This window comes from Hakea prostrata, chromosome 11, assembly GCF_041222555.1.
Source record: "Hakea prostrata isolate BN-2017 chromosome 11, UWA_Hpros_2, whole genome shotgun sequence".
Lineage (NCBI taxonomy): Eukaryota > Viridiplantae > Streptophyta > Magnoliopsida > Proteales > Proteaceae > Hakea > Hakea prostrata.
Genome location: NC_142610.1, coordinates 15,781,009 through 15,799,891, shown reverse-complemented (window position 1 = coordinate 15,799,891; position 18,883 = coordinate 15,781,009). Strand labels below are relative to the sequence as shown.

The 18,883-nt window shown below is 35.7% G+C and overlaps 2 protein-coding genes and 1 long non-coding RNA gene across 3 annotated transcripts; all 3 read left to right on the top strand.

Moving 5' to 3' along the window:
- The first annotated feature begins 7,393 nt into the window (after positions 1-7,393).
- LOC149000395 (putative jasmonic acid carboxyl methyltransferase 2) lies at positions 7,394-8,824 on the top strand. Its single transcript, XM_089140779.1, has 4 exons — positions 7,394-7,499; positions 7,642-8,046; positions 8,129-8,383; positions 8,465-8,824. The coding sequence occupies exons 1-4, from the start codon at positions 7,395-7,397 to the stop codon at positions 8,822-8,824; spliced, it is 1,125 nt and encodes a 374-aa protein (XP_088996905.1). The 5' UTR covers position 7,394.
- A 5,574-nt stretch (positions 8,825-14,398) lies between these two features.
- LOC149000394 (uncharacterized) lies at positions 14,399-15,791 on the top strand. The gene is made up of 3 exons (XR_016170814.1): positions 14,399-14,436; positions 15,251-15,355; positions 15,426-15,791. It is a non-coding gene; the product is annotated as an uncharacterized LOC149000394 (long non-coding RNA).
- Positions 15,792-16,094: 303 nt separating this feature from the next.
- LOC149000393 (benzoate carboxyl methyltransferase-like) lies at positions 16,095-17,896 on the top strand. The gene is made up of 3 exons (XM_089140692.1): positions 16,095-16,168; positions 16,250-16,568; positions 17,820-17,896. The coding sequence occupies exons 2-3, from the start codon at positions 16,298-16,300 to the stop codon at positions 17,858-17,860; spliced, it is 312 nt and encodes a 103-aa protein (XP_088996818.1). The 5' UTR covers positions 16,095-16,168; positions 16,250-16,297; the 3' UTR covers positions 17,861-17,896.
- Positions 17,897-18,883: the final 987 nt, after the last annotated feature.

The window sequence follows — 18,883 nt, the reverse complement described above, 5'->3', positions numbered from 1 at the left end:
CCCCTCTCTAAAATTGTTTCAATCCTCCTAACACCAGGCTCATTAGTTTGCCTCAATACTATGTCATTTGGATAGCTATTTACATGGTGCCGTGCAAACTTGGATGAGCCAACCTGGAGATCATATACATATGGCTTTTCAACTCAAAGTCCTCATGTTTCCTAAAAATGGTTAGTATATAGAAATCGACATCAAACCCTAAGTGGTGCCATCTTCCCAAATGATTGTGTTGTAAATGTCATTGAACATATCAAAGTAGCTATATTCATCTGGGTCTATAAATTTTTCCATGATTTTCACACTATAGTTGTATACCACCGTAATCCATTGAGCATGAGTGATCTTATATGTGGATCCAAAAGGACTTGCACCACAAAAACAAGCTAGGACTTGATGCATGCATGTAAAACATATCTTATTTTGAAAGTCTAACTTGACGCATCATTCTTCTAGATGACAAAATTAAGTGGCAGGATTAAGATTATGCAGACCCATGCATCTTTGTTCAGATTAGGAAAACCATCGTTTAATCAGTCTGGTTAGTGAAGGGTCTTTCTTATAGAGGACTAGACTAGGAAAGACCCATCCCTGATTAGATTCTCAAAGTCAAACTGGTGAAAACCATCATATTTTACAAGGCACTAAAACACCAAAAATCATACATAACAGCACCTAATATCTAAATCCTCGAACCAAAAAATGGGGTAGATGCTAGAATTTCAATTGAGATAAGAGAGATGCTTCAGGGTTAACTTATTGAAAGGGTATCACTTAAATTGGTATTCTATTGGTGTATTCACATTTTCTACAATTTGCAATCTTACAATTCCCTACAATCGCTCATTAGTATTGTGACGTAGCAATAACTTATCCAATGATCACAATTAGAACTCATATTAAGAAAAACTAACCTTCTCATATTCAATTTTCCCGCTACTTATTCTTCTCTTTTCTTCACTCCATGAGGGAATATTTCCACCGTTACTCTCTCTTTCCACAATTTTGTTCCTTTTCCTTCTTCAATTTTGTAACTGCATTCTTATACATCTTCTTCAATTTTTTTCATCTTCTTTCTTCAATCCAATCATCAATAATGTGAATGACCTCATTTTAAGTTTTAAAAATGGAGTTCATAAAGGTTTCACAGTGGATCCTCTTCCCTCCCAACGTGATTACCCACTTTGGAAGAAGAAAGGAAGGGGGAAAAAAGGGGAGGAAAAGAATTCAGAATTTAGAAGAAATCTAGGGTTTTACTTTCCCTCTAGGGACAACAATGTACTCCCTTGACTATTTTCAACCACATAAATAGGGGATGGGGTCCACATGGGACCCATTGGATTCTTATTTTTATTTTTATTTTTAATATTTATAGGTAGAGCCCACTACTATTATGTGATTAAAAACCGTCAAGAGGAATACATTGTTTATCCTTGACAAGAGGTGATCTAGACTACCCAAACTTTAGATCAGAACACATAAAATGCAGGACAACTGTAAAAAGAATGCTACGTAGCTCTTGCTCCAACACAATGGTGTGTAGAACCAGGATCTCTCCCTCTTCAAACACATGGCTAAGAACATATTTCTTCAAATAAAATTGTTGCTTCCAAATTTTTGTCTTCTACGTTCACATGCACTTAGGGATGGGCAGTGGTCATTTTACTTGTATTAGCAAATCCAACTTCTTGTCAGTGCTATTATCCCCCCTCCCCCCACAAAATAAAATAAAATAAAATAAAATAAAAACCAACCTTGTCGGTGCATCTCCTCCCATAAAAACCACACAAATAGGGTTGGATGCTCCCTAGTTCCACAGAATGCTACAAAATAAGAGTCCTAGCTGTGACAAGATAGATGAGGTCAGTGAGATATTTGGGTCGACCATTTTCCATCAAAGACTACAATAATCTATAACTAGGTGCAAAATCTTTAACCATGTAAAAGATAGAGGATTCTAAGTTACCCTAGTGATAGCCAAGGAAACTAGGAATAATTTGAAGCATTTCAGAGTTACATTCCACCGAGTTATCTCAGGACTCAACACTTTTCTAGTGATCACGGAGATCATTAAGGCCATGCATGAAACATGTCATCAGTTGATTCATAATATGCCTGAATTCTTAAGAGTTCCTCAATGATCTTCCAAAGTTATGACTTCAACACCATGTTCAAAACTTTAGGCCATGTTCTCTCATAGGGTGACCTGATTCTTTTAATGAAAGGCTCTTTCCAAGGAGTACCATAGACTCCTTTCATTCCTCTTATGGCCTACATTGGCTCTTTTAAGTTTGAAACTTCATAAATAGTTTTTTTTTAACCATAATGCGTGCATGATTTAGCTAGGCTCCTTCAAGGGTTGACATTAAGGGTCACGAATAAGGGGAATACTTATCTAGCAAGGACTAGTACTCCTAGCGTAATCAAAGCTTACTTTATTCTCTAACTGTCTAATGTGGTTTAATGTATTCCACCTCTCACCTATACTTATGTCTTTGCTAATTTGTCATTTGCTTCATCAATAAATGCTGATCTCATGTCGCGTTTAAGATAAGTAATGATCTTGCGTGCTGTCGGTTTATTTGAGTTGCCCCACTTGGACCAAAACTCTTGACTTGTTCACTTAAGTAGCCAAAATTACATGTTGTCCACATTGACCCTTTTCAAAAATTACAAGCTCCCAACAATTACTTTTCTATTAACTTGGAAACTGAAATGACCATTTTGCCTATGGTGTGAAGGAAAATATAAGGTTTTTTTTTCTTTTACAAAATCTCACTTAATTTTTTCAAATTTACGGAAAAAAAAAAAAAAAAAAAAAAAAAACTCCCTGTGAAACAGCTGGAATCTAGAGAGATTCAAGTAGAATTCAACAAAGAAGAATTTCGATCCTTCCTTAGTTTTGGTCCCAAGGCCATAGATTCTCTGAGTCTATTCACATTGGTAATAACTATCTTTTCATCGAACTGTACTGAAATTTTTCCTATTTTTTGTGTTGAATGCAAATCGAAAATAACAATATTAGCTTCCATGGTCACACTGAAAATATTTAACCCTACTTACCATCAATGTATGATTTTGAGGATTGAGAGTGGATTGCATATGAGACTTTGTTAGATCTTTCGATTCCTTTCTGTTCCTCCTTATGTGATTGTATGCTAACATTCCTCCATTTTAGAGGAAAAGTTATTACAATGATAATGATAATGTATGAAAAGTTAGTAGGATTCAATGACAAGTTAGCTGATCTTGGAATGTGATGATACCATACTAGATTTTTTTGTAGATCATCCAAAGTAGGTTTTGCTGTTTAAATTAGTTCATACAATTCAAATTATTAAAAAATAATGAAGCTTCTAATCAACGATGTTGTTTTTCAAAGCTGTTGTTTTCCTTCTCTTTCTTCTTTTCACAGAAACATTTTTTTTTGGGTCGAATCCCAGAAACATTACAATAATATGTGATTTTTTTTTTTTCTAACTCAAAATCGAGAGTTGAAGACCTCCAATATTCTCTGTCCATCCAATATTGCTCGATCAAAGCAAGCTCTTTGAAGATTTGTCATTTCTTCCTCGGGTAAAGCGCACGCTACTTCCTCGATTTTGTTTTGCTCTCATCGTCTCCACCTGCAGCTAAGGAAGAAGAAGAAGAAGAAAAGATTTTCGCCTTCTTCGGGCTACCAGCAGTGAACAGAGAATTGATATATAAAACTTGCGAGACGACTACCAGGGGAGATGGGTTACTTCTTCTTCTTTAGATCACCATAGATCTTTAAAGCTCTGGATTTTGTCTTGGTGAAACCACTTTCATGTTTCAGCTTCTGCTGAGGAACAGAGTTGCTTCTCTGCTGGAAACGTGCATCAAATCATTGAACTTCTTCTGTTGCTATTGTTCATGGCTTAGAGGTTTCTCCGATCGAACAGGAACCGCAGTTCGAACTGGTTTCAGACCTGAAGATCTTGATCTCAAAACCGAGATCTGCATTCTCTCACACATCCTTTTTGAAGGTAACGGCATGGTGTCGATTCTGCAAAACCTCTTTTTTGAAGATTCATCACCACTCGAAGAACTATCGATCGGTTTGCCAGGTAGTGTTTTATTTTATTTTATTTATTAAAGTAAATCACCCTATGGGCAAAATAGTCATTTTAATTTTAAAGGTAGCAGAAAAATATCCATAAGTAACTTATAATTTTCAAAAAGGACCATAGTAGACAATATGTAATTTTGGCCACTTAGTGAGCTGTCAACAATTTTGGTCTAACTTAAATGGCCAGCATGAAAAAGAACTCTTAATTATATCTATTAAGAATGTAGATATTCCCTAGGGGAGGTCTTGGGTTCCCACCCACTCGGCGGCATTAATATAAAAAGCTCACCCCCTGAGGAAGTAAATCGTGGTGCGCGTAAGCTGGCCCGGATGAACCTCAGTTCCAAAAAAAAAAAAAAAAAAAAAAAAAAGAAAATTATATCTATTAAGAATGTAGATATTCTTATGTGTCTATATTTCATTGGTAGAGCATGACTTATGTTAGCATTTTTCTTTAGATCTTGCATTAGTGGTGCGGCTAACATGGTGGTACCTATGGTGCTCACTGTTGGATGCATGCCATGTGAATTTGATTAAATATAAATAGCATGTTATCATTTTGCCTTATTTTATTTATATTTCTTATGAAAGAAAAGGAGGGTAATCTTCCAATGAAGACTTAGTTAATAATTGTGCATTTTTTTTTCTTTGGTAAAACTTTTTCACATTTATGAGTTTATCAGGTGGATTTTGCTTTAGTGCTACGAAATTAATGTGCACCACTGAGCTACTTACGGCCGAGATCTAAAGTGGTCGTCCAGATCACCCGTTTTGTTTTTACATTTCTTTTTCGGGTTTCAGTGGAATAGTTCAAAAAAAAAAAAAAAAAAATAATAATAATAATACGGGAGGTCAACCACCACAATTTATTCAAACCATAGGCAGCTCAGCTCTGTGCATTAACTAAAGCAAAATCCTTGTCAGGTTGTTGGCGAGAAGCTTGGGTTGACCATTTTCCATCACAAACTATAATAATCTATAACTAAGGGTAAAAACTTTAACCATGTAAAAGATAGAGGATTCTGAGCTATCTCAGTGATAGCCAAGGCAAAACCAGTTATAGTTTGAAGCATTTTAAAGTCACATTCCACTGAGTTATCTCAGTGTCTAAGTATAGGAGATTTGGGTTGCTCATCAAAACCCAAATGTCTGAATTCCTTGTGTTCCTTAATGATCTTCCAAAAAATGACTTCAAAACCATTTTTGAAACCTTGCCCACCTACTATGAACACCTAAAGAAGGAAAAAAGTGAAAAATTTAGGCCATGTTCTATTGTAGGATGACCTGATTCTCTTTATGAAAGGCTATTTCCAAGGAGTACTATAGACTCCTTTCATTCCTCTTATGGCCTACGTTGGCACTTTTAAGTTTGGAACTTCATAAATAATTTACATTCATTATTTTTAGATCAAAATTTTTTTTTATAACCATAATGTGTGCATGGTATAGCTAGTTCCATCAATGGTAAGTTGGCATAACAAGGGGAATATTTTTTTTTTTGGGGGTCAAGAACAAGGGGCACATTTGCTTGGCAAGGACAAGTCCTCCCAGCGTAATCAAAGCTTACTTTAATTTATAACCTTCTAATGTTGTTTAATATATACCTCCTCTCTCCTACATCTTATGTTACTTATAAGCTAATTTGTCATTTGCAATCAATTAATAAATGTTGATCTCATGAAAATGTCGTTTAAGATAAGTAATACAAACACTAAAGTAGTGTGCACAAGTATAGTATTAATTATAGAACTTTTTTCATGCTGCTCACGTAAGTTGTGCAAAAATTCTTGACAGTACTCATAGCAAAAATTACATGTTGTTCACATTGACCCTTTTAAGAAATTACTAGTTCCTCACAATTATTTTTCTGTTAACTGTAAAACTGAAATGACCATGTTGCCCATGGTTTTGAAGGAAAATATAATTTTTTTCTTTTACAAAAACTCACTTAATTTTTTCAAATTTACGAAAAGAACTCTCTATTCACAGCTGGAATCTAAGGAGCTGGATGTAGAATTCAACAAAGAAGAATTTCGATCGTCTCTGACACTTTCTTCTCCATCCATTGCTCGATCAAGCAAGCTCTTTCAAGAGTTGCCATTTCTTCCTCGAGGAAAACACACACACTACTTCCTCGAATAGCACCCACTCCTTCCCCTACCAGCGTCCACCGCCAGCAATTGAAGGTTCATCATCGCTCGAAGAACTCTCGATCGTTTGATCTGGTTCTCAACCTCTTTGATTTTGCTGAAGAACTGAGGAGGACGTAGATCTCGTCTTGAGCACAAACCAACCTATTGCAAAGAGAGATTTTTCATGCCAGGGTGGTGGATATTTTTTAGGCAACCAACGTGAATCGTGCGAACCAAGGATTTTTTTTTTGGGGTCAATTTTAAAAAATTAAATGAGGTTTGGTAAAAATATAAATTTATACTTTCTTTTATCACACAGGCAAAATAGTCATTTTAATTTCAAAATTAACCAAAAAGTAATTGTGGATAATTTATAATTTTCGAAAAGATACACCGTGAATAGCATGTAATTTTTGTCACTTAAGTGGGCAATTAAGAATTTTGGCCCAACCGAAATTGACAACATGAAAAAAACTCTTAATAATATATATCTCATTGGTAGAGCATGACTCATGTTAGCACTTTTTTTTTCTATATATATAATTTTTTCTATTATTATTGTATCCGATATTAATTCGGGCTGGCTCACGCTTACTTTGACTACATCTCTCTCTCTCTCTCTCTCTCTCTCTCTCTCTCTCTCTCTCTCTCTATATATATATATATATATATATATATATATATATATATTCTATTATTATTATATCCGATGTTCATTCAGGCTGGCTCACGCTTACCTTGACTACATCCTCGAGAAAGCTTTTATAATTAATATAGGCAGGACTTTGCCTCTAACCTGGAGGAGATTCAAAATTTAACCTCTAATGAGGAAGCGTTTATCTTTTGCAAGAGTTATCCCTGGGGTTCTCATTTTATATGCTTTTATTAAAAAAAAAAAGAAAGAAAAAGAAGGTAATCTTCCAATGAAGACTTAATTAATAATTGTGCACGTTTCATCTTTGGTACAAATCTTGCACGTTTTACGAGTTTATCATGTTGTTGGGGGTGGGAGTGGAAGCTACACTAGTAAGGTCAACCATATGTTTTCAAAAAAAAATCTATACTCGCACGTTTAAAACAAATTTTATATTGCATTTTATAATCTATAATTGTATCAATCCTTGCCTATATATACAAAGATGATTTACATATGTAACACATTTAATGCAAAATAGATGCTTAGGAATCTTAAGCGAAGAGAAGCCATGGAAGTTCAGCAAGTTCTTCACATGAATGGTGGGGATGGAGAAATTAGCTATGCCAGTAACTCCCAACTTCAAGTACTCTCTCTCTCTCTCTCTCTCTCTCTCTCTCTCTCTCTCTCTCTCTCTCTCTCTCTCTCTCTCTCTCTCTCTCTCTCTAATACTTTCATTTTTATTCCATTCAAGCAACTAAGCATGAACTTTGTTTTTTTTCTTTCAGAAACTAGCGATAACCAAGGCAAAGCCACTGGTAATTCAAAGCATTTCAGATTTGTTTTCCACCAAGTTATCTCAATGTCTAAGGATAGCAGATTTGGGCTGCTCATCGGGACCTAACACCTTACAAGTGATCACTTTAATCATTGAAGCGATCTATGAAACATGTCATCAGTTGAATTGTAAAACACCGGAATTCCTAGCGTTCCTTAATGATCTTCCAAGTAATGACTTCAACACCATTTTTAGGACCTTGCCAACCTTCTATGATCAGCTAAAGAAGGATTTTGGTGAAAATTTTGGGCCAGTTTCTATCACAGGATTACCTGGTTCTTTCTATGAGAGGCTCTTTCCAAGCAGTACTATAGACTTCTTTCATTCCTCTTACAGCCTTCATTGGCTCTCTCAGGTTTGAAACCTAATTGATACATATCATGCACGCTTGTGTGTTTTAGTATATTTTTTCTAACCATGTATAATGAAAACTATAGGTTCCTCCAGCAGTTGGAAGTAACAATAAGGGGAATATTTACTTGGCAAAGACAAGCCCTCCTAGTGTGCTGAAAGCTTACCAGGTGCAATTTCAAAAGGATTTCTCCTTATTTCTTAGCTTGCGCTCTAAGGAAATAACACCGGGAGGAAGAATGGTTTTGACATTTCTTGGCAGGAGAAGTGAAGATCCTTTTGGCAAAGAGAGTTGCTTTTTGGACCTGTTATCTAATTCACTAAATGACTTGGTCTTCGAGGTATACATGCTTAATTAATGAGTGCGTACAATTTTCTTCTTAGTATTTAAAATTATTACAAGTTTTCTTATCTTGTTTTAGGGTCTCATTGAGGAAGCCAAAGTGGATTCTTTCAATTTGCCGTTCTATATGCCTTCTAGCAAAGAATTAGAAAGTGCAGTTTGTGCAGAAGGATCCTTTTATCTTGATCACTTAGAAATATTTGATACCAATTGGGACGCAAGTGATAATGACGACAATGAGTTTATGTTGGATACCTTTATAAGAGGGCAGAAGGTGGCGAAGATTATAAGAGCTGTTTTCGAATCCATGCTTGCTGACCACTTTGGAGACTCTATCATTAGTACCTTATTCAGCAGGTACATGGTGTATGTCAGCAAGCACATCTTAAAGGAAGAGAATAAGTTTGTTAATTTTGTTATTTCCTTGAGAGCAAAGTGACTTTTTAGGACCTTGAGGAGTGTACGTATAAATATTAATGTTGGTCATCTCCTCAAGTAATAAGTAGATGCACTTTGTGGTTATTTCCTCAATAAATGTTATTGTGATTGTTGGCTGGAGCGGTCATTAACGGTGCATGTCTTAATATATGTATCTGATTAGTACTCTACACCATCGTTGTAAAATTAAGTTTTCACTCAACGACATTTCTTCTTCAAGACTAATGTGTCAAGCTAAGTCTCTTTTTTTTTTTTCCTTCTCTTTTCTTTACATTCTTATTTTCATCATATTCTATAATCTCAATCTCTAGACGAAAAGGGATATATAAAGTTGTGGTTGTCTCATATTTCGAAGGAAAAAATAAATTAACATTGAAGTAACATACAAAAGTTCTAAGGTCTATTTAATTATAGACCTAAATTGTGGTCTATCAATACTATACGGCCTTGATTAAAGTATAAAGAAAACTTGAATCGGGGGAATCTCACATGGCTCGAGATGAAAGTACCAACATGGACATGGTAGGATCTCGTCTTGTCACCTGTTAAACCATGGGAGAGTCTTCATGACCCCTAATCAGGTCTCAATTTGTTTTTTTTTCCAACTTGGAAGAGTCACCTAAATCAAAGGACCTATTTGATAACCTACCGGTGTTTCTTGGTTTCCTAAAGTAAAACACCTTTTTATAGATGTTTGATAAAATTTGTTTCAAGAAGCAAAAATGTTATTGACAAGTTTTAGTGGAGTTCTCATGTTTAAAATGCCAATTTCTATAATACCCCTCTCTAAAATTGTTTCAATCCTCCTAACACCAGGCTCATTAGTTTGCCTCAATACTATGTCATTTGGATAGCTATTTACATGGTGCCGTGCAAACTTGGATGAGCCAACCTGGAGATCATATACATATGGCTTTTCAACTCAAAGTCCTCATGTTTCTTAAAAATGGTTAGTATATAGAAATCGACATCAAACCCTAGTGGTGCTTGTTAGACCTTCTAGGGTTTTCCTTAAAACCCTAATCAATAATAATACCATGCAAGAACTAGAATACAATATTAAATTTAGAAAGTATTGGGCATACCTTACACCAGATGTATATTGAAGAAGATTGATGCAAACCTTGAATGCCAAATCTGGCAAGCGTGGGAGGCCTTCTCCAATCTCCTCGTCTTTACCGTACCTCTTTCTTGTGGAGAGAGAAAAGAACAAAAGAACTTGAGAGATTGGAGGGATCCATCATAGCTATTTATAATAGCAATCCCAAGCCCTATTCCACTTCCACAATGGATCAGTTAGGCCCATCTCAAACCTAATGATAGTGCATTGGTCCGATGTGTTGAGACCCTCATCAATTATTAACCCCAGTATTTAATTCAAGCCCATATATTGTCTAGGATAAACCTAACAATCTTTCCAAATGATTGTGTTGTAAATTCATTGAACATATCCAAATTAGCTATATTCATTTGGGTCTATAAAATTTTTCCATGATTTTCACACTATAGTTGTATACCACCATAATCCAGTGAGCATGAGTCATCTTATACGTGGATCCAAAAGAACTTACACAAAAACAAGCTAGGACTTATGCATGAAAAACATTTCTTATTTTGAAAATCAAACTTGATGCGTCATTCTTCTACACAACAAAATTAAAGGGCTGGATTAAGATTATTGCAGACCCATCCATGTTCAGATTAGAAAACCATCATTTAATCAGTCTGGTTAGGGTCCTTCTTATTGAGGGCTAGACTAGGAAAGAACCATCCCTGATTAGATTCTCAAGTCAAACTGTTGCAAACCATCATATTGTACAAGGCATTAAAACACCAAAAATCATATATAACAGCATCTGATATCTAAATCCTCAGGCCAAAAAAATGGGGTAAATGCTAGAATTACAATAAAGATGAGAGAGATGCTTCAAGGTTAACTTATTGAAAAATTATCACTTATATTGTTATTCAATTGATGGATCCACATTTTCCACAATTTGCAATCTTGTAATTTTCTACAATCACTTATTAGGACAGTGACATGTGGTAATAAATTATCCGAAGACTACAATTAAGACCCATATTAAAATTTTAAAAATAAATAAAAAAAAATAAAAAAACTAACCTTCTCCTATTATTTTCCCCCTATTTTTGCTTCTCTTTCCTCACTTCATGAGGAAAGATTTCCACCATTACTCTCTCTTTCCACAATTTTGTTCCTTCTCCTTGTTCAATCTAGTCACTGTATTCATATACATCTTCTTCAATCCAATCATTAATAATGTGAATGACCTCGTTTTAAGTTTTAAAAATGGAGTTCATAAAGATTTCACAGTGGATCCTCTTCCCTCCCAACATGATTACCCACTTAGGAAGAAGAAAGGAAGGGGAAAAAAAGGGGAGGAAAAGAATTCAGAATTTAGAAGAAATCTAGGGTTTTACTACTCTCCTCCCCCCCTCCCCCCCCAAACAAAACTTGAGCCTGGATCACATTTCCCTTAGGGGACAACAATGTACTCCCTTGACGGTTTCCAACCACATAAATAGGGGATGGGGTCCACATGGGACCCATTGGATTCTTATTTTTATTTTTATTTTTAATATTTATAGGTAAAGCCCACTACTATTATGTGGTTAAAAACCATCAAGAGGAATACACTGTTCATCCTTGACAGGAGGTGATCTATACTACCCAGACTTTAGATCAGAACACATAGAATGCAGGACAACTGTAAAAAGAATGCTATGTAGCTCCTGCTCCAACACAATGGTGTGTAGAACCAGGATCTCTCCCTCTTCAAAAGCATGGCTAAGAACATATTTCATCAAATAAAATTGTTGCTTCCAAATTTTTGTCTTCTACGTTCACATTCCCTTAGGATGGGCGGTGGTCATTTTACTCATATTAGCGGATCCAACTCTTTGTTAGTGCTATTACCCCCCCCCACCCACCAAAAAAAAAAACCTTAACGGTGCATCTCCTCCCATAAAAATTACACAAATAGGGTTGGACACCCCCACTTCCAGAGAATGCTACAAAATAAGAGTCCTAGCTATGACAAGATAGATCAGTGAGAAATTTGGGTTGACCATTTTCCATCACAGACTACAATAATCTATAAATAGGTGCAAAATCTTTGACCATGTAAAAGATAGCGGATTCTAAGTTAGCCCAGTGATAGCCAAGGAAACTAAGCATAATTTTAAGCATTTCAGAGTTACATTCCACCGAGTTATCTCAATGTCTTAGTATAGGAGAATTGGTTGCTCATCATGATTCAACACTTTTCTAGTGATCACGGAGATCATTAAGACCATGCATGAAACATGTCATCAGTTGAATCATAATGCCTGAATTCTTAGTGTTCCTTAATGATCTTCCAAAGTAATGACTTCATCAACACCATTTTCAAAACTTTGCCCACCTTCCATGAACACCCAAAGAAGGAGAAGGGTAAAAAGTTGAGGCCATGTTCTCTCGTAGGGTGACCTGATTCTTTTTATGAAAGGCTCTTTCCAAGGAGCACTATAGACTCCTTTTATTCCTCTTATGGCCTACATTGGCTCTTTAAAGTTTGAAACTTCATAAATAGTTTATATTAATTTTTTTTAAAACCATAATGCGTGCATGATATAGCTAGGTTCCTTCAATGGTTGACATTAAGGGTCAAGAATAAGGGGAATATTTACCTGGCAAGGACTAGTCCTCCCAAGGTAATCAAAGCTTACTTTATTTTCTAACCGTCTAATGTTGTTTAATGTATTCCACCTCTCACCTATATCTTATGTTGCTTATAAGCTAATTTGTCATTTGCATTCAATCAATAATGCTGATCTCATAAAAATCGCGTTTAAGGTAAGTAATTGATACTTAAGTAACGTGCACAAGTACGTACAATATTAATTGTAGAGTTTTTCATGCTGCCCACTTAAGTTGGACCAAAATTATTGACTTGCTCACTTAAGTAGCCAAAATTACATGTTGTCCACATTGACCCTTTTCAAAAATTACAAGCTCCCCACAATTACTTTTCTATTAACTTGAAAACTGAAATGACCATTTTGCCTATGGTGTGAAGGAAAATATAAGGTTCTTTTTTCTTTTACAAAATCTCACTTAATTTTTTTCAAATTTACGGAAAAAAAATCCCCTATGAAACAAATGGAATCTAGAGAGATTGAAGTAGAATTCAACAAAGAAGAATTTTGATCTTCCTTAGTTTTGGTCCCTAGGCCATAGATTCTCTGAGTCAATTCACATTGGTAATAACTGTATTTTCATCGAATTGTACTGAAATTTTGCCTATTTTTTGTGTTGAATGCAAATCGAAAATAACAATATTAGCTTCCATGGTCACACTGAAAATATTTAACCCTACTTACCATCAATGTATGATTTTGAGGATTGAGAGTGAATTGCATATGAGACTTTGGTAGATCTTTTGATTCCTTTCTGTTCCTCCTTATGTGATTGTATGCTAACATTCCTCCATTTTCAGAAATAATCCCAACAGGAAAAGTTATTACAATGATAATGTATGAAAAGTTATTAGGATTCAATGACAAGTTAGCTGATCTTGGAATGTGTTGATACCAGACTAGATTTTTTTGTAGATCATCCAAAGTAAGTTTTGCTGTATAACTAAGTTCATACAATTCAAATTATTAAAAAATAATAAAGCTTCTAATCAACGATGATGTTGTTTCGCCACTTCTTCTTTTCAAAGCTGTTGTTTTCCTTCTCTTTCTTCTTTTCACAGAAACTTTTTTTTTTTGGGTCGAATCCCAGAAACATTACAATAAAATGTAAAATTTTTTTTTTCAACTCAAAATCGAGAGTTGAAGATCTCCAATATTCTCTGTCCATCCATTGCTCGATCAAAGCAAGCTCTTTGAATATTTGGCATTTCTTACTCGGGTAAAGCGCACGCTACTTCCTCGATTTTGTTTTGCTATCATCGTCTCCACCTGCAGCTAAGGAAGAAGAAGAAGAAGAAGAAGAAGAAGAAGAAGAAGAAGAACAGATCTTCGCTTTCTTCGGGCTACCTGCAGTGAACAGAGAATTGATAAAGCTAGCGAGACGACTACCAGGGGAGATGGGTTGCTTCATCTTCTTTAGATCACCATAGATCTTTAAAGCTCTGGATTTTGTCTTAATGAAACCACTTTCATGTTTCAGCTTCTGCTGAGGAACAGAGTTGCTTCTCTGCTGGAAACGTGCATCAAAATCATTGAACTTCTTCTGTTGCTATTGTTCATGGCGTAGAGGTTTCTCCGATCGAACAGGAACCGCAGTTCGATCTGGTTTCAGACCTGAAGATCTTGATCTCGAAACCGAGATCTGCATTCTCACACATCCTTTTTGAATGTAACGACATGGTCGATTCTGCAAAACCTCTTTTTTGAAGATTCATCACCACTCGAAGAACTCTCGATTGGTTTGATCTGGCTCTCAACGTCTTGGTTTTGCTAAGGAATTGAGAAGGACAGAGATCTTGTATTGAGCACAAACCCACCTGTTGCAAAGAGAGATTTTCCCGGCAGAGAGAGAGAGAGATTTTTTCCGCCAGGAATGGTGGTGGCTATTTTCCAGCAGAGGCCAACGTGAATCATGTGAGCCAGGTAGTTTTTTATTTTTTATTATATAGTAAAGTTTGGTAAAAATATGAATTTATATTTATATTTCATTTCACCCTATGGGTAAAATAGTCATTTTAATTTCAAAGTTAGCAGAAAAATAACAGTAAGCAACTTAAAACTTTATTGTGGAAAGCACATAATTTTTGCCACTTAAAGTGAACAATTAACAATTTTGGTCTAACTTAAATGGGCACATGAAAAAAAAAAAACTCTTAATTATATCTATGTAGATATTCTTATGTGTCTATATTTCATTGGTAGATGATGACTTATGTTAGCATTTTCTCTAAATCTTGCATTAGTGGTGCGTCTAACGTGGTGGTACCTATGGTGCTCACCGTTGGATGCATGCTATGTGAATTTGATTACATATAGATAGCATGTTATCTTTTTGCCTCATTTTATTTATATTTCTTATGAAAGAAAGGGAGGTAATCTTCCAATGAAGAATTAGATAATAATTGTGCGTGTTTTTACTTTGTTAAAAAATTTGCACGTTTTACGAGTTTATTAGGTGAATTTTGCTTTATTGTGCAAATGCGTAGCACTAAGTTGCCTACGGTCCAGATCTAAAGTGGATCTCGACCACCCGTTTGTTTTTATTTATTTACATTTAATCCTTATAAGGTTGTTTGGGGGAAGAGATGCCGACAGATCAACTATAATTCGTGGGTTCACTTTTCCCCAAGAAATTTTTTACATTTTATAATCTATGATTGTACCAATCCTTGCCACCCATATATACAAGTATGATTTACATTTGCTAACAAAACTAAATGCAAAATAGGTGCTTAGGAATCTTAAGCTGAGATGAGCCATGGAAGTTCTACAAGTTCTTCACATGAATGGTGGGGATGGAGAAACTAGCTATGCCAGCAACTCCCAACTTCAGGTACTCTAATTTCTTTCATTTTTATTCCATTCGAGCAACTAAGAATGAACTTTGTTTTTCTTTCTTTCAGAAACTAGTGATAACCAGGGCAAAACCACTAATAATTCGAAGCATTTCAGATTTGTATTCCACCAAGTTATCTCAATGTCTAAGGATAGCAGATTTGGGCTGCTCATCAGGACCTAACACCTTGCATGTGATCACTTTAATCATTGAAGCGATCTATAAAACATGTCATCAGTTGAATTGTAAAACACCGGAATTCCTAGTGTTCCTCAATGATCTTCCAAGTAATGACTTCAACACCATTTTCAGAACCTTGCCAACCTTCTATAATCAGCTAAAGAAGGATTTTGGTGAAAATTTCGGGCCCGTTTCAATCACAGGATTACCTGGTTCTTTCTATGAGAGGCTCTTTCCAAGTAGTACTATAGACTTCTTTCATTCTTCTTACAGTCTTCATTGGCTCTCTCAGGTTTGAAACCTAATTGATACATCTCATGCACGCTCATGTGTTTTAGTATATTTTTTCTAACCATGTGTAATGAAAACTATAGGTTCCTCCAGCAATTGGAAGTAACAATAAGGGCAATAGTTACTTGGCAAAGACAAGCCCTCCTAGTGTGCTTGAAAGCTTACCAGTGCAGTTTCAAAAGGATTTCTCCTTGTTTCTTGGCTTGCGCTCTAAGGAAATAACACATGGAGGAAGAATGGTGTTGACATTTCTCGGCGGGGAGAAGTGAAGATCCTTTTGGCAAAGGGAGTTGCTTTTTGGACCTGTTATCTAATTCACTAAATGACTTGGTCATCGAGGTATACATTCTCAATTAATGAACATGTACAATTTTCCTCTTAGTATTTAAAATTATTACAAGTTCTATTATTTTGTTTTAGGGTCTCATTGAGGAAGCCAAAGTGGATTGTTTCAATTTGCCGCTCTATATGCCTTCTAGCAAAGAATTGGAGAGTATTATTTGTGCAGAAGGATCCTTTTGTCTTGATCACTTAGAAATATTTGATACTAATTGGGACGCAAGTGATGGTGATGACAACAAGTTAATGTTGGATACCATTATAAGAGGGCAGAAGGTGGTGAAGTGTATAAGAGCTGTTTATGAATCCATGCTTGCCGACCACTTTGGAGACTCTATCATTAGTACCTTATTTAGCAGGTACTTGGTGTATGTCAGCAACCACCTCTTAATGGAAGAGGGTAAGTTTGTTAATTTTGTTATTTCCTTGAGAGCAAAGTGATGTTTTAAGACCCTGAGGAGTGTTAAAATATTAATCTTCATCATCTCCTCAAATAATAAGTAGGCACACTTTGGTTATTTCCACTATAAATGTTAATGTGATTGTTGGCCGGAGCAGTCATTAATGGTGCATGTCTTAATATATGTATCTGATTAATACTCTACACCATCGTTGGAAAATTAAGTTTTCACTCAACGACATTTCTTTGTCAAACCTAATGTGTCGAGCAAGTCTCCTTTTTTTCTTACTCTTTTCTTTACATTCCTATTTTCATCATCTTCTATAATCTCAATTCTAGGCGAAAAGGGACAGATAAGGTTGTGGTGGTTTCATATTGAGAAGAAAAAAGGAATTAACATTGAAGCCAACATACAAAAGTTCTAAGGTCTGTTTAATTATAGATCTAAATTGTGGTCTATCAATACTATATGGCCTGATAAAAGTATAAAGAAAACTAGAATTAGTGAGTCTCACATGGCTCAAGTGAAAGTACCAACATGGACATAGTAGGATCTTGTCTTGTCACCTGTTAAACCATGGGAGTGTCTTCATGACCCCTAATCAAGTCTCAAATTGTTTTTATCCGACTTGGAAGAGTCACCTAAATCAAAGGGCCTATATGATAACCTATCAGGTGTTTCTGTTTTGAAAAACACCAGAAACAGTTTTAAGTGTTTTTGAAAGTAAAAAACATTTTTATATGTGTTTGATAAAATTTGTTTTTAGAAGCAAAAACAGTATTGACAGGTTTTAGCAAAGTTCTCATGTTTAAAATGTCAATTTCTATAATACCCCTATTATAAATATTATGGTTTGAACCCTTCGACTCAAGTGGACCAAGCAAACCAATATGTATGATTTAGTCCTTGTTCATGAGTTCATAAGGCACTTCTCGGCAGAATACTTGCTTCGAAGAGCTCCTCATAGAGACGGCCAACTGTCATGATGGACTTTTTGGATGGCCTTCCATTAAGTGCCCGACTAGTTACGTCTTGGCTAAAGTAACATTGTAAAAGACTTTTGCGTATCTTCTTCCCAACGTCAATCATTGTATTAATTTCCACATTGAATGCACTAAGATTCATTAATGCTCATTGCCTGCAAGAAAGCTTCTCATTCGCTTAAAGCTTCCTCAAGTATCCCTTGTGTTTTGTCTACCAAAGTAAGGGATATCTGTCACTCTATCCTAATTTGGTGGGATTGTGCACAGTTGTCTTGAAGCTTCTTCAAGAAGATTGGGCATTTGGCTAGTTGATCAAGCTACTCATCAGATGCCATCACAACCCTGCATCTAGGATCAAGAAATTCGACGGCTATGATGCATCTTCGCCACCTCGGGAGGTATTAACTTGATATATAAGCCAATACTCTACACTAATTAGGGTAAGTCAAAGAACATTAATTCTGAATATTTATTCTCCTGCAATTATCCAAGGAGATATTCTCTTTCGTCTTCTTGGAGTATTTACTCCTCCTTACGAGGATTCGTGTTCACCAGATTCTGACTTAATCATTGGAGGTGGCTTCCATCCTCTGAGGCACCCCACACTCGCTTTCTTTGTATCTCAGGAACTGATCATGATTGGCGTAATAACGAACCAGTTGGTCTACAGTCAGATTTTGGAGCAACATCCCCTCTCTAAAATTGTTTCAATCCTTCTAACACCAGGATCATTAGTTTGCCTCAATACTATGTCACTTGGATATCTAGTCACATGGTGCCGTGCAAACTTGGATGAGCCAACCTGAAGATCATATACGTATGGCTTTACAACTCAAAGTCCTCATGTTTCTTAAAAATGGTTAGTATATAGAAATCGACATCAAACCCTAAGTGGTGCCATCTTCCCAAATGATTGTGTTGTAAATGTCATTGAACATATCCAAGTAGCTATATTCATCTGGGTCTATAAATTTTTCCATGATTTTGACACTATAGTTGTATACCACCGTAATCCATTGAGCATGAGTGATCTTATATGTGGATCCAAAAGGACTTACACCACAAAAACAAGCTAGGACTTGATACATGTAAAACATATCTTATTTTGAAAATCTAACATGATGCATCATTCTTCTAGATGACAATATTAAGTGGCAGGATTAAGATTATGCAGACCCATCTTTGTTCAGATTAGGAAAACCATCATTTAATCAGTCAGGTTAGTGAAGGGTCTTTCCTAGTGAGGACTAGACTAGGAAAGACCCATCCCTGATTAGATTCTCAAAGTCAAACTGGTGTAAACCATCATATTGTACAAGGCACTAAAACAC